The sequence below is a fragment of the Eutrigla gurnardus genome (assembly GCF_963514095.1).
Source record: "Eutrigla gurnardus genome assembly, chromosome: 3".
NCBI lineage: Eukaryota > Metazoa > Chordata > Actinopteri > Perciformes > Triglidae > Eutrigla > Eutrigla gurnardus.
The window spans coordinates 30,654,390-30,670,536 of record NC_139917.1 but is presented as its reverse complement, the minus strand read 5'-3'; the positions used below and the strand labels follow the sequence as shown (position 1 = coordinate 30,670,536).

The window sequence follows — 16,147 nt, the reverse complement described above, 5'->3', positions numbered from 1 at the left end:
AAATCACGTGCCGAGATTACTAATTTTCCAGCTATTTATCATGTCGTTCGCTTTCCACTTGATTCTCTACACAATTTGCAAATCACTTCTTACATTTATGTATAAATATATACAGTTTATAGATTATTCTCGAGCTGGGGGGGTGGGGTGGGGGGTGGCGGTTTCATTTTCTCCTGTCGTGGTTGTGCTGTTGGTTGGGGGGGGGGGGGGGGGGGGGGCATTAGCAGAGGAAAAAAAGAAAGTAGAAACACACGGCTGACGTCACGTCTCCCCAATGTAGCACATGCTTATTGTATCATGAACACCAGCAGAGCCGAATATAGATATGTACAGGAATGTTAACCGTTATCATACAAGTCGCGACTGTAGGAATATGAAGGGAAGACGCCGACAACACGGGAGCACCGAAGGCATACATGTCATGGAAATCTCCTGCCACAAAGGCACTGGCACATGGTTTGTTTTTAAGGGGGGGGGGGGGGGTCTGTGAGGAGCAGGCGTTACCGTTAGCGGAGCATGTGATCCGTTCTGCAACATGCATGATGCTGGTTTAAGCATGTGCTTCATTTGAAGTGCTTACCGATGATTCATGTGTCTGAGGAGATTTGTTGGGTGGGGGGGGGGGGGTCAAGTCATGATGTCATCCGCAGCTAAAATAAAAAGAGGACTTTGTGGGGGTGTTTTTGTTTTGTTTTTTCTCTCTTTCTTTCGTCGGGTTTTTAGAAATATTTCACAAACTCAAAAAGAAGATCAGGGCGAACGATACAAAAAGAAGAAAAGTTGTGTGCTATGTGCGTTCTCATCACACACACTATTAAAAATCGTGTATATATATATAAATATATATATATAAATATATATATTTACACTCCAGTATGGCCGTGTTTTTGGTAAAGTAAGAAAAAGAAGAAAAGAACCGCCCAGAGGGTTCTGTGGGTGTGGTTGGGCTTACCGTCAATTGCTGACATTGGAAGGGTGAGGTGAGAATCTGGTGCTGTAGCTGCACGCACACTTACAAACCGGTCCACTCAAAGTCTTCCTCCTCTGTCCCTCCCTCTCTCTTTCTCTCTCTCCCTCTCTGGTTTCCTTTCCCTGTGGAGCATGGTAACATTGAGACTGGTCGTGGGCTCGGGGGTCTGGGTGGTGGATTCAGGTCGTGGCTGGTTCTCGGGGGTCTCAGCAGCAGCCTCCGGACGAGGTGTTGACTGGCTTGCTCTGGATCTTGACGTTGGACTTCTCCGAGGATCCGGCTGTGGCCCCGGGGCCCATCCTCTTCTTGATCTCGGCCGCCATGGTCATGAAGGCTTGCTCCACGTTGGTGGCGCTCTTGGCGCTCGTCTCCAAGAAGGGGATTCCCAAGTTGTCGGCAAATTCCTGGTGAACGGAAAAAGAGAGGCGTTGAAAACCTAAAGGACTTTTTTCTGGTGCATACTTGGATTTCAGGTCACTAGGAGATGAGGAATAGTGATATGATTAACTTTAGCCACTTGTTCTTCAACTCATCTCCCTCTAGAAGTTCATACAAAAGGACATTAAAGTTTTCACAGCAGAAAACAACGTGTTACCGTTACAGAGACTCCATTTTGAGCTATATATACACACAGTAGTCCTCTACATAGTCCTCCTCCACATCCTCCTCCTCCTCTACATCGTCCTCCTCCATAGAGTCCTTCACAGCCCTCTACATAGTCCTCCTCTACATCGGCCTCCTCATCCTCCTCTACATCGTCCTCCTCCATAGAGTCCTTCACAGCCCTCAACATAGTCCTGCTCTACAAAGACCTCTACATAGACCTGTACAACGCTCTTACTAGCTTTGTTTACGGGCGTGTCAAACTAGGTGGCCAGATATAATGCAAATGTGTTATTTAGTGACATCATCATTTTACAGCAGAAAATATTTGAATGGAGGCGTTTGAATCAGTTCTGGATCCGAGTTTCTGTGGGGGAGAGGAACTCCCTTCAGAGATGGACTTTGAAACTCAATTTTTTACATTAACAACAAACTATTAACACACTCAAGGAAAGAGAAGAAGCCGAAAAGCATGATAGGTCATCTTTAAATAAATGAAATTCCATGACAACAATCGATCTGCTGAGGAAGATTGCGTGACACGATTGAAAGCTCCAGAGCTGCTTCGTCAACTCTTAGTTCTACGGTCAGTCCTAATCCGTCAGGATTTAAAGTCGAGATGAAATGAAAAATGCCTTGAAAGACGTACAATTATCATATTAAATTATCGCCCAGCCCGAAGCAGGCCTCTTCAAGATGGAGAACCAATTTGGTGGAGTATCACTTTAAAGTTCTATGGTAATCATCTTTAATTACACAATTACAGCGCTATAAAACATTGCAGCTGGTGCCAGCGCCTCCTTTAAGCAGAAGAGACTGAGCCTTCGCACCTGGTGTGCGTTTCAATTTGTTACTAATATTCATAAATCGGTTCAGTAGGTGATTTTGAGGCGCCGGCTTTACCTCATTCCGTGCCGTGAAAAACCAGCGCAGGCGTGTGCACGCGGACCTGAAATGACTTTGCACCCGACTGAATGAGCAAGTCAATACTTGTATGAATACACAAGACAAATATGGTGCTTATTATTAGACGTGGCTCGCCGTCGTTGACTTCTAAACCCACAGAGATCGCCCGAGCCGCCTGAGCACAAGTCGATTACAAGTTGATTGTTTTCCACTCCCGATATCTCACGGCAAAAAAACTGAGCTCCTCAGATTTCCAAGGCGATGCCGGCGAGACCACAGCTGCTAAAGCTCATCTCATTCTTTCACCCACAGATATTTTGGACAAACTCTCAAGATCTCAAAAACCAGATTTCGAAATCGAATCTGGTGGTGGCCAACTCACCTTAGCCGTGGTGTAATCGACAACTTTCTTCGTTGTGAGGTCACACTTGTTGCCTACTAGCAGCTTGTTGACGTTCTCGCTGGCGTAGCGGTCGATCTCCTGTAGCCACTGTTTGACATTGTTGAAGGACTCCTGAGGACGGGACACAACAGCCATTTAATGCAAACGCAGAGAAACAGTTTCAGTTACTTCATTAACTCAATGCAAATGTGCAAATATTGGCGTCTGAAACACACCGTCAAGGGCAGCGACGCATCTGAAAACATAATAAGAGTTAAATCCTTTACTGTAACTAAGTGAAACCAGTGGAAAAACCCTTCTGCCTTTACGTGTGACGGGTTGACATAAATCACAGATAATTGCGTATTGCCTCATACGGTCAGCTGATACTCAAGAATAAACGTCAGCACAGAAAAAGCAGAAGATGTGTTCATGGTCATTTAGACACAGTTGGTCCACCAAGTTGTTTTTTCCCCACTGTAAAATGTTGCGCTGACCACGTAGTTTGGACTCAATATGAAAAATGTTTCATTGTGCGTTATAACACACAAATATCACTACGTTTACATACTTCACTATTAATATTGACAAATGGATCTTTAAAAAAAATGATTATTTCATTTATACTTTCGTCAGGAGTGTGAGCACACCAGGCTATTTACTGAATTATTATTGACTGCTGCATGTAGCTTTATTTCAACCCTTTTTATGGCTTTTTCTACTTACTGTAGAAAAATATATCAAGAGTTGCCAAAAACAACTAATTCTATTCTACAATTTATCCATCCAATATGTTACCGACTCGTCGATCAACCTAATCAACTAATTTTCCTCCAAAAAAATAATACTGAAAATGTAATTTAAGTTAACTTAATCATGACAAACTGTAGGCGTATCACAATATGCCTTCATATACATTTAACCCAGTTTGGGATAAAAAAAAATCAACTGTACGAGCATTTTCCAACAAGGCAGCATAAATTGATGTAACCATAACCAGGGTTCCTACATCTTTCCAAAGTCAAATTCAAGCACTCAAGGTGCATTTCCATGCTTTTCCAGCCCCTTCCAGCTGTGGTAAACTCCATATTTGTATCAATCCAATGGTCAGTATTCAGTCTACTTATTCTGTCACTTGTTCATCACATTAAATGAGATGTTATTGTCCTCTAAACAACCAACATGATGTTTGGAGACAGCTTTTTACAGAAGGACCACAAATGAAAGGAAAACTAATTCCACTAACAGATCCACAGAAATATAATCACCAACTATTTTCATCATCTGTTCATCATCAAAAGGCATTTTTCATAAAGAAATGTCAGAAAATGCTGTTTTCAGTCCCTCAAATATGGAGATCTTCTTTTCTCTGTTCTATCATAGATGTCATCACATACAACACACATTTCAACACCTTTATTCTAAATCCAATCTCATTTCAAACAAAACACCACACCAGCCTGAATAACACCGGGTAGTACCAGCAGATGAACAGCACCCGTTCTCGCTCCACACCACAGCACAGGAAGCTTTCCCCGCTCATAAACACACCAGCAAAGCCCGCTGGACTTTGTCAAAAGTCTCTGCTGAGCTTGTTTTTCGAGGTCAACAAAGACTTTGCCGCTATGTTTATAGCAGGTGAGCTAAGTTGGAGAAAAATCGGACGTTTTCCTTTCAAACACTTGTCTAATTGGATTTCTATGGCAGAAGGCAGGCGACTGTATATCAAGAAGACTTTGGGTGTATTTAAAAAAAATGTATTAATATTAATTAATAAAATATTCTTTGGCATGTTCTCATCATCTACCTCTGTCTGTGTACGACTTTTCATTTTGATTTGTGGTGCGTTTCTCTTCATGTTGTTATTTCCTTGTCTCCGTTTCTATTTCCTGTGCTGCTGTAAACACTTAACCGCCCATATTTAAAGTGTTATCTAATTTAAAAATATTAATTATTACTGGACTGGGCGTTTTTTTAAGGACCTGGGAGAATGAAGCACAAACGTTATTAGTCCTTGAGAAGCACTGACCTGATCCGTCACATCATAAACTACGATAATGCCGTGAGCTCCTCTGTAGTAACTGGATGTGATGGTGCGGAACCGTTCCTGACCAGCCGTGTCCCACTGGGAAAGCAAAGCAGAGCTCGTCAGTCCAAACCGACACAAACGTAATCCAAAGTTTATCACCACTTATCTTATTTACAGCCCGATTGTGTGACGTGTTCTCCTTACAATCTGAAGTTTTATGGTCTTTCCGTCCAGCTCGATGGTCCTGATCTTGAAGTCCACACCGATGGTACTAATGTAGCTCTCTGTATACGTGTCATCCTAGGATAAAACACACACACACACACACACACACAGGTGGGTCTGGGCAGCAGATACAACACCTGCAGGGTTATCGACCATCACAGCGCCGACGAGAAAAAAGACATAAAAGCCTGTTGGGTAAAAATGGCTGACACTTACTGCAAACCGGAGAAGGAGACAAGACTTTCCCACACCAGAATCACCGATCAGGAGCAGTTTGAATAAATAATCACTGTGAGAAGAATAGGAAGAAAACCACTTTTACTCAAAGTTACAATCGAAACAGCTGCCAGTCACTAAATATAATATTATGCTTGTTTATGATTTTGAAGTTCAATTTACATTGAATGTCTGGTTTGATTACTTTTGATCAGATATTGTCAATTTTTTTATTTATTTTTAATCTGACGTTTTGTACATTGAATTAATATATATATATTGTATATATGTAGTTATATATGGCAGGATATTCAGATTTAAACTAATCTAAATATCCTGTCACAGTTAGAAGAGATGAGACTGCCAATAAGGATTATAAGAAAAAGGCCAATTCATTTGCCCAGCGCTCAAGGTGACCCAAGGTCTTTCTTTTTTGTCTTTATATATAATTGTGAAATGTGACGTGAATATATTTGGGTTTTGGACAAGCAGTTTGAGGATTTCACCTTGAGATAAAAAAACAAACAAAAAACGAATCTATTCATCAAAACAATCAAATAGATTTATCCCCCATTAGATATGGTATCACTTTAAGACACATTTACATAATCAGGTTCTAAGCATGCAGCTTTAATGTGTCTAAAAGTAACATTACAGTAACTCTTGTTCAACAGAAGAGAATGGAAGAAGGCTGTTGCTTTTAACTTGTAACTAGTTGGACTTCTTCACTGGTTGTAGTTCTAATACAGTACTAAATAGATGCAAGCAAAGATTGTGTATGCTTCTCCCTGTATTTAAATCCTAGTGACGTCCCTGTGCTGCGACATTAAAGGGATGGAATCCATCAATTATTATAATCCAATATTATATATGAATCTGAAATGGGCCAATCTGCAGAATGACTAGCCTACTTTTAATTTTATAGTATATTTCGCTGACAATACTTTCCCCACTTTTTTACTAGAGTACGAATTTGAATACTTTTACTTACAATACATATATTTTATATATATATTTTGAGGGAGGAATACCTTTTCCACCACCGATTGATCTATTAATTGAACAAATGTATTATGAATATGTGTTGGTCTCAGCACAAACTGACGTTACGTAACTGACTAACTAACTAACTTACTAACTAACTAACTCCACATCATCACGAGCAAATTCACTAACTTCCTGTTTGCGGTGGATACGTTACACTGAAACCACCGATCATAATATACGATCTATATAATGGTGATTTCTGACAGGACTGACTATAAAACTGACACAACTATGTATCTAAAGGTCAATAACAAAACAAAACAAAAAAACAACCCAACAGTGTCCGGTAACGCTACGTTGCTATCTAGTTAGCTAACCCGCTAGCTGCTAATGCTACATCCATTTAAGTTGCCATTACTGAGCTAACGTTGCATTGTTGACGGAGCTCGAATAATTACTCGAATAAATCGGTGTCGTATTGATCAGAACAGGTCAACAAACGTGAGTTTCGCGGTTAACATCAACGCTGTCATTCGATAGTGCGTAGTACACCCGAACCTAGCTTCTTTTTTTTTTAGCACCGAAGACAAAGCAGCTGACGTTCATTTTGTACGGTACGCTAACGTTAGCTTAGCTTAGCTTCCCCCGGCTAAGCTGACAGCTCAAGCGGATCTGTCATCATAACCGACATTAAAAAATGGCCACTTACTATTCGGGATTCATCGTTGACTACAGAGAATAAGCTGTCGTTGCTGTGAATGCAGCTGGACGTCGTCGCAGAGGAACGTTAAAGCTGGCCGCGTAGTCAAGGAAAAGACACCGTTTTCTTTTTTTTCTTTTTTCTTTTTGGTCAAGAACTGGCTAAACGGGTTGTCGTCGCAGCCAGAACAGCATAATCGAATCAAATATGGCTGTCAGCAATACCTAACCCGGAAATACCAGAGGCTATGTGAATCATGGGTAATGTAGTCTTGGCAATGGGCGTTTACCATGGAGCCGCTTTTTACTCAGCAGTCAGGTATATAGCCTACAAACTACATGATATTTAATTCAGATACTTTACTTAACGAAGCAAAAGTACTATAGGGCCTACCACACTGTAAACAAAATACTAATACTACTAAGTACAATTCCTGCATTCAAGGTTAAGTCCATACTCAGGAAAATGTGCTTTAATGTACTTTTTTATTTTTTTTTATCCATTTTGTATTGGATTACTATGGAAGCCCATTTCCACCACTCAGGGACGTCTCTAGGATTTAAAGACAGGAGAAGCATACACAATATTTTTAGTATTGTATAAGAACTACAACCAATGAAGAAGTCAAGCTAGTAACATGTTAAAAGCAACATCCATTGTCTTCTTCCATTCTCTTCTGTTAAACAAGAGTTACTGTAATATTAACTTTAAGGGTGGATGCTTAGAACCTGATTATGTAACAAAAACAAAACGACACATAGGCTTTACAGAAATGCTTCTATCCTAAGTATATTCGTTCTACCGACTATGATGCTATTATACTATTATAGCAATCATACACATTTTTGTTGAACTTTTGTCATTTGGAATTTAATTAATTTTACTCTCTAACAAACTCCAGTATCCTGTTATGATTTAAATGTTTGAGCCAAACGAGATCCACAAGATAATGTTTTGAATGTGGGATATAACTTATAACGGAGCATTTTCACTCCAGGGTTGTTTTGCAGTGGTAGTTTAACAAATAAACAAAAAAGAGGAAAAAAGGTAAAAGGAGCTGAACATTTCTTCCACTGCGATCCAATTTATAGGAGATAACGCTTTTATTCTGAAAGAATCTCACCCGAACTGTGTGTGTGTATGTGTGTGCGTGCGTGTGTTTGCTTGCGTCACTTCCTGTGGTAGGTTCAGCTTGACGTAAGACTGTAGGCGGGGGAGAGGGGGACCCTGCTGCTGGATTCAGGAAACCAAAGGGGATAAAATGGACAGTCAAGGGAGGAAAGTGGTGGTTTGTGACAATGGAACCGGGGTAAGTTTGAGAAGAAACCCGGCGCCATTAAATCCCACTCCGTGTCGCGTCGGCGTAGCAGCTTGATAAGAAAAAACGGGAGAGAACTGGAAACAGGAAGTAGCCGGGAGCTAACAGGCTAACGCGTTAGCTTGTCTGGGTGGTGAGCCGGTATGCTAACTGGACGAGAGTCGCCGTCCAGTGATCGAAACCAGTGCTAAAACACTTTAAAAATGTATTCCGATACAATTACTGTATAATACACGTATTCAGTCACCTAATCTAAGCGTCGCAATGTTAAAGGAATGTAACATGTGTTACTTTCCGTTACTTTTGGATTACCTCGGTACCAAATATGCAAATAAAGAGTTTATAGTTTCCCCAGCTATTCCTTCCTTTTGTTATGCGCGACAATATCGGTAATTAAGCGCATTTAACTAAAAATATACCTTGTTAAGTGCATGCTATTCAACACACTGCCATACACTTATTCCTGTGTCCTGCTGCCAGTCTTGTTCCTGTCCAAGCTTGTTCAAGCAGCCAGCCAGATTGACTTTCCATCAGGTCTTATTAAGACCTTCTCTACGGCCTCAGCTGAGAGGAAGTGTCCTCAACACATCCCGGCCGTTCTTCCTTTGAGATGCTGTAGTTCCTGATGCAGGGCATCACTTTTGGAAGGATCAGGTCTTGTTTCAGTGCGTCAGACATTTCCCTGCAACACTTTTTATTCAGGCTTCACGGAGCTCGTCCCAACTCCTGGATCTCGTGTCTCTCCTTGAGCTTTTGGGGTTTATTTAGCCGGGTGTCATCCTGGTGCCTCGTGGCTCCTTGTGAATCCATCATTATCCTCAAGGACTTTTCCATTCCTGGAGCTCCTTTAGGAATTTCTTCAATGACGCGTTGCAGAGCGACTTCTTCTTGCAGGGCCTTCCTTTTCCTGGACCAGTGCCTCTTGTCTCCTGTTTGCATTGCAACGTGTGCTTCCTCCTCAGCAGCAGTTTCAAGGCAATTTAAGTAGCAGGAAATCAATTTCCCCGTAGAGGCTCTCGTGGTGTTGTTTCACGGGGCTGCATATCCGGCTTCGCCACGACCCTCCAGCCTTTTTTATCAGGTCTCTAAGTTGTATTTCCTCGTGTTTGCTGCTGTCGGTCCATTTCCTCATTTGATGCTTTTACTTCTTTGGACATTGCATCCATATTGCTGTGATTTTCATGGTTTGATACATGGTTTCTAGTAACTTTTTGCTCTGACATCATTTTGTCATATTTTGTGTCCAAGCTTCCCAAACTTTTGACCTCTCTCTGCAGCTGAACGATGCTGTTCATGCTCATAAGAGTTTGGGTCATTTTCTTACTCATCGTGTCATATTGGGGAACCATAACCAGAGTGTGTGTGTGTGTGTGTGTGTGTGTGTGTGTGTGTGTGTGTGTGTGTGTGTGTGTGTGTGTGTGTGTGTGTGTGTGTGTGTGTGTGTGTGTGTGTGTGTGTGTGTGTGTGTGTGTGTGTGTGTGTGCACCCTACAGTTACATTAGTTTTTTTCAGATACTTTTTGAAATCATTTTTATTGATGATGTTTGTATTGTTCTAATCTTTATTTAAAATATAAAATTCGGCCTCTTCATTCCCCCCATGGAATCATATTGAGGTTGAAACAGAGTGTGTGCTGAAACCATGGGCGTTGCTAGACACCTTTTAGTGGGGCACGTGCCCCAGTATTGATCTGCCGTGCCCCAGTAAAATCTCCCGTTCGAGTTTTAACGAGCTACTATATTTGGCAGTGGATTAATTGATATTGATAATAACGGTAAAAGAATGGATTTTCTTTTTCATCCACAATCTCAAACCAACGCAGTTTAACCCAAAATACAAGCTGAGGCGCGCACCTTGTGGTCCGGGTCCGGCGCGCCGGTACGTCCGTGCACGGCAGTGTGCATGTCGTAGCCAGGGCACCGCTGTTTTTTGTGATTTTAGTAATAGGGGGCCTGTGCCCCAGTAGAGCTTTATATCCCGCAACGCCCCAGGAAACCTGCAGGATTGTAATGTGGTAAAACATGTCAGTCAATGAACTTGTATTGTATTCACTGTGTCATTTTAAATATATTGTAAACACGCCACCATCTTTTCTTCTTTCAATCCCATCACAGTTTGTCAAGTGCGGCTATGCAGGCTCCAACTTCCCCGAACACATTTTCCCGGCGCTGGTTGGCCGGCCGGTCATCCGCTCCACGGCTAAAGTCGGCAACATTGAAATCAAGGTAATGATGGATGAAACGTTTTTGGCGTCTACGTGGAGGGAAACCCCGCCTCCTCTCCAGTGCGTCTATCGCAAGTGACGCAAATAAACCAGCACGTGGTCTAAGTCGTTTAAACACACCTTTGGTCTGCTTGAATATTGAACTTTGACCTCTTGCAGGACCTGATGGTGGGGGACGAGGCCAGCGAGCTGCGCTCCATGTTGGAGGTGAACTACCCCATGGACAACGGCATCGTCAGGAACTGGGACGACATGAAGCACCTGTGGGACTACACCTTCGGCCCAGAGAAGCTCAACATCAACTCGCGAGACTGCAAGATCCTACTGACCGAGCCGCCCATGAACCCCACCAAGAACAGAGAAAAGATCATCGAGGTGGGCTGTGGCAGAATCTTATGTAGCATCCCAGTTTTCATTTTGGCCCCAGAGACGGGAGCAGTGTGATCACACTTGTGCTTAACTGACTTTTCTCCTGCCAGGTGATGTTTGAAACGTACCAGTTCACGGGAGTTTATATCGCCATCCAGGCCGTCCTCACTCTCTACGCTCAAGGTTTGTTTGACTCCGTCGAGCCGTATGAACCCAAAATGAACAATTTAGCTGTGATTTAATTGCAATAAACGGATCAAACAGGATGCTGAAATAACTACACGATGATGGTGACTTCAGGGTTCATATGGGTGCTGGAAATCCATGAAAACACTTGAATTTGAGTGTTTTAGTTGGTGATTATATTTCTGTGGATCTGTTAGTGGAATTAGTTTTCCTTTCATTTGTGGTCCTTCTGTAAAAAGCTGTCTCCAAACATCATGTTGGTTGTTTAGAGGACAATAACATCTCATTTAATGTGATGAACAAGTGACAGAATAAGTAGACTGAATACTGACCATTGGATTGATACAAATATGGAGTTTACCACAGCTGGAAGGGGCTGGAAAAGCATGGAAATGCACCTTGAAGTGCTTGGAAAGTGCTTGAATTTGACTTTGGAAAAGGTGTAGGTGTGATTTGTAAAACGTCATGCGTTGTTAGGTCTGTGCAAGACGACAAGCAATCAACTCTTAACATTTTTCTGAATGGAGTCTGGTTGATGGGTGCTAGGCTACGCTAACACTGTAGCTGCTCCATCAACACTCCAAATAAGGTCATCTAGACATAAATACTGCAGCGTTAGTCTATGATACACAACCGTTTTTACACACAGTCGTGCGATAAACATCTTTTCCTCTTTTCGTTGTTGTTTTAGGCCTGCTGACCGGAGTGGTGGTCGACTCTGGCGACGGCGTCACTCACATCTGTCCCGTGTACGAGGGCTTCTCGCTGCCCCACCTCACCCGGCGGCTCGACATCGCAGGAAGGGACATAACGCGCTACCTCATCAAGGTATGCGCTCTTACCTTACATTTTAATTATTCTTTTTTTAAATTCTGTTTTATTTTGAAATCTTGAAAATGTGAAGAATGTCCTCTGAAGCAGTCTGGAGGCGTTTGATATATACCAGACCTCTTATCTGCAGGGTTATATGATCAGACAACAAACAGCATTTGTTTCTGAAATAAAAAATATATATATTTCCGTTATATATTTATATATATATTTCCAACATATTCTAAAATATTGACCATCTTTTGAGAAATGTGCAAATGGTACTTTTAGTCAAATGAGCGTCTTTTTATTCCACGATAACCATGAAATCCGTCCCGGCCGTTCCCCCAGCTGCTGCTGCTGCGAGGCTACGCCTTCAACCATTCGGCGGACTTCGAGACGGTGAGGATGATGAAGGAGAAGCTGTGCTACGTCGGCTACAACATCGAGCAGGAGCAGAAGCTGGCGCTGGAGACCACGGTGCTGGTGGAGTCGTACACGGTCGGTCCCGTCGCGTCGCATGAACACCACGTTTCCGTCCACCGATGGCGAGTTATTTGACAGCATTTGTGAAGGCGGGCGCCGGGGGGGATTGTGCTGTGTGTCCTCTAGCTCCCGGACGGCAGGGTGATCAAGGTGGGGGGTGAGAGGTTCGAAGCCCCCGAGGCTCTGTTTCAACCCCACCTCATCAACGTGGAGGGGGTGGGCGTGGCCGAGCTGCTGTTCAACACCATCCAGGCCGCCGACATCGACACCAGGTGAGTGGAAGTTTGAAATATTTAGGGTGTTTGCACAGAAACAGAATGTAGATCATCATAGGACACTCGGAAAATACTTTAACAACATTAAAGGCCTTTACACACTTGTTTTATTTTTTATTTGTGTGATTTTGTGAACATCTATACGTTGTTTTGGAACAGCTGTTAGTGACTCCCCCCCCCCCCTCCCAAAACCACTTTGATTCTCCAAATTTTGCACTGGGAATATCTGCATCAACCACACAGACTCTCACAGACTGCCAGGAGGTAAACATTTTTGTGTGTGTGTGTTTCTCCGATCAGGTCTGAGTTCTACAAGCACATCGTCCTGTCTGGAGGCTCCACCATGTACCCCGGCCTGCCGTCACGCCTAGAGCGTGAACTGAAGCAGCTGTACCTGGAGCGAGTGCTGAAGGGCGACGTCGACAAGCTATCGGTGAGCACAAAATAAAAGCACGCAAAGAAATGTTGATTTTTCAGCTAATTTTCCATGTAAAAGTTGACTTCATCAGGTTGATCCGTTCCACAAATCCAGTGAACATAGATATATTGGTACATCACTGCTTCTTGCTTGTGGGTTTTCCTGTGCAGTACTTGTATTCACCACTAGGGAGAACCAGAGCCACAGTCTAGGTAATGCCTCCTACACCTCTCTGTGTCACGACCCCACGATGACAAGGTGAAAATACAATCCGTTCCTCGAGAGGAAGCACACTCTGCTGCTCCTGCAGCCGCTCAGAGGAAATCCTCCAACCTGTAATTAAAAGACAATCTGAAGGCTATTTCAGGGAGCTCACGGGGCGGGGGTCCAACACGTCATTATCTCCTCCTTCCCCACTGTTGACACTCTCTGCTCTTCTTTCACGCCTCATCTCCACCGCAGAAATTCAAGATCAGGATAGAAGACCCCCCCCGGCGCAAACACATGGTGTTCCTGGGCGGCGCCGTGCTCGCCGACATCATGAAGGACAAGGACAACTTCTGGATGACACGGGAGGAGTACGAGGAGAAAGGGACGCGAGTGCTGGAGAAGCTCGGCGTCACCGTCAGATAAAAGGGATCAAACAAACCCTTCCCACTTCCTTCCATCGACCCCCCCCCCCCTCCAGGCTGGAATGAGGGAGGAAGGGATGGAGAAGGATGAAGGATTTGGGGGTAAGAAGTATTTTGGCGATTTCCAGAGATCTTGAAAATTTACCCACGACAGCAAAAGATACAGAGGATTAGATTTTGAAACGAAGTGTCCCATGTAAAGGAATAGTTAAACATTTACGTGACTCTCATATCTGTCCATTCAATATGAGGCTGAAGGGAGACTGTTAGCTTAGCTTAGCATTAAGCCTGACTTGAGACACATTGTCCCTTTAACGTTGGTGTGACTCACCTGACCGTAGGTACAAGTCCCGCCCCTCACGCTACCTGGAAGGGCGCTACGTCCTGTGCTTGGCACCGCCCGGAGAGAGGCGGTGAAACAAATATTGGTCCTCCAATTATGACATCGTGCTCACAGCTATAAGCTAAGAAGATTTAAGTAGCTATCTTCAGTCTTTATGCTAAGCTAGCTGGCTGCGTTCTCTCGCTTTATATTCAAAGAAAGTATTTCACAAAATGTGAAAACTATTCTTTTTAGAAATTCAATCATCCAGGGCAAAGTGGAGATATTTTATTTTATTTTGGGGTTGTTTTCCTGTCGTACGAGGCCAGAATGAGCTCCTTCCTAAATGCCCGCCATGCAAAAAAAAAAAAAAGTGCCACCCAATCTTTTCAGAAACAGATGGCCGGCATTTGAAAAAATAAGAATTTAATATCTTCCGCAAGGTTTTGAATGTGAAGATGTGCGATGATAGCGTCTTAAGGAAGTAACTCTGTGTTTTAGTCGTCCTGCTTTCTTCTCGCAGCGTTTGGATGGTTTACTTTGTGAATTTGGAAGCGGACCTTTTTAAATGAACTAGCACGGATCACGTTGCCCATCGTAGTCTTGACAAAGGGCTGTCGCACATACTCGCACTTATCAACGTCCCGAAGATCGGACGTCGCAGCACTGAGCAGCTTTAAATAATACTTAGGGGAAGTTAAATGAAAAGTATGAACTCGTTAGCTGCTTGATAATCTTTTTTTTTTTGTGACCTGTAAGTCTCGCTTCATTGTCATATTTCGAGCTCGGATGTCACTACGTTACCGTGTAGCAGTTCTTCTCAGTTGTGATCCAGATCCACCTGTCGCTCCTCTGAAACTCCAAATATGGTCACTTCCACTTTCAAGGCCGAACTCGAGGCTTCATTACCGTAGCCAACGAACCGTCACCATGGCGACGTCCACTTTTGTATACGTAGTCTACGTTTACACTCTTTAACGTTACGTAGTTTTTTCCCGCCTTACAGGTCGCTAAGAAGCACGCTTCCATTTGTTTGATGAACAGGTCTGAGATACGTCCTGGACCATTCCACCGGTGCCAATTATGCCGTTTAGGCTTTTTTTCTTCTTTTTTTTTTTACGTATGTTTCTCTTCTCTTGATGTTGCCGATCGTTGTGCTTTGGGTTTTGGAGGAGACTGTCGACCCGTATCATTCCACAGTGAAGAAGTCAAACTGCAATTTTTTTTTTAAATCCGTTTGCTGGTCCTGGGTCAGATGTTTAGAGGGAGGGGCAAAATGAAACCGCTTTAAGAAGGAAATGTCCAAAAAGGCCGCACCGAAGATGAATTTGTGTTTTTTTGGGGGGGATTTAACAGGAGACGGTGAATTGTGTGGCTTGCTGAAATATTATCTGTAATGTTAATTAACAATCTGGTGTCAGGAAGTGGGAAATCTTTTTTTTTGTGTGTGGTTTTCCTGTCTCGGTTCTTGTGTGTATATCGGAAAGCAGTTGGCTCACATATATATATTAATATAAATGTAGGATTTCCATTTGACAAACATCGAGACTCATTCCTTGCTGGATATTATTTTTGGTCGTCCATTTTTGTGTTTTTTGTTGTTGTTTATAGCATAACTGCCAACCGCTGATTTAAATAAAGCAAAGGGATTTGTAGATGCCTGGTGTTGCTGCGTCTTCTTGTCTGAGAGATTAAAGGGACGGTGCAGTGTGGTTTTCCAAGGATCTCTGGAGGCGACTAAAGGAGGGGGGGCAGAATGTGTGGCTCATTACGGGAGTCGGTTTGGAGGATGAACCCCGCTGCTTTAGAGGGTCAACGTTGCGCAACCGAACGGCAGCTGCCCTTTTTGATGTGGGACAAGTTTCCCGGGCGCCCAGCGAGGAATTCCCGGACACGGAGGTCTCCGCGGTAACGGGACTCAAACACCACGGCGACTCCTGCCATCGTGTCGTCCTTCAGTTTCTGAGTTAATTATTTCTAAAGGATGAGGCTGAAGACTTTCTATATTTTATATTATTTGTCATCAAATCTAAATCTTCTTCCTCTGAGCCTTAGAATGCCAAAAAACTATTACAAACACATGGATGAG

General features: G+C 43.1%; 2 protein-coding genes across 2 annotated transcripts; one reads left to right on the top strand and one right to left on the bottom strand.

The window, feature by feature from the left end:
* Window positions 1–483: 483 nt before the first annotated feature.
* rab1aa (RAB1A, member RAS oncogene family a) lies at window positions 484–7,214 on the bottom strand. Its single transcript, XM_084003539.1, has 6 exons — window positions 7,028–7,214; window positions 5,332–5,404; window positions 5,095–5,190; window positions 4,891–4,986; window positions 2,862–2,993; window positions 484–1,374 (listed from the first exon to the last, which is right to left on the bottom strand). The coding sequence occupies exons 1-6, from the start codon at window positions 7,039–7,041 to the stop codon at window positions 1,177–1,179; spliced, it is 609 nt and encodes a 202-aa protein (XP_083859665.1). The 5' UTR covers window positions 7,042–7,214; the 3' UTR covers window positions 484–1,176.
* A 989-nt stretch (window positions 7,215–8,203) lies between these two features.
* Window positions 8,204–15,715, top strand: actr2a (actin related protein 2a). The gene is made up of 9 exons (XM_084003503.1): window positions 8,204–8,327; window positions 10,451–10,561; window positions 10,720–10,935; window positions 11,040–11,112; window positions 11,807–11,943; window positions 12,277–12,426; window positions 12,538–12,683; window positions 12,987–13,119; window positions 13,567–15,715. The coding sequence occupies exons 1-9, from the start codon at window positions 8,280–8,282 to the stop codon at window positions 13,735–13,737; spliced, it is 1,185 nt and encodes a 394-aa protein (XP_083859629.1). The 5' UTR covers window positions 8,204–8,279; the 3' UTR covers window positions 13,738–15,715.
* The last annotated feature ends 432 nt before the right edge of the window (window positions 15,716–16,147 follow it).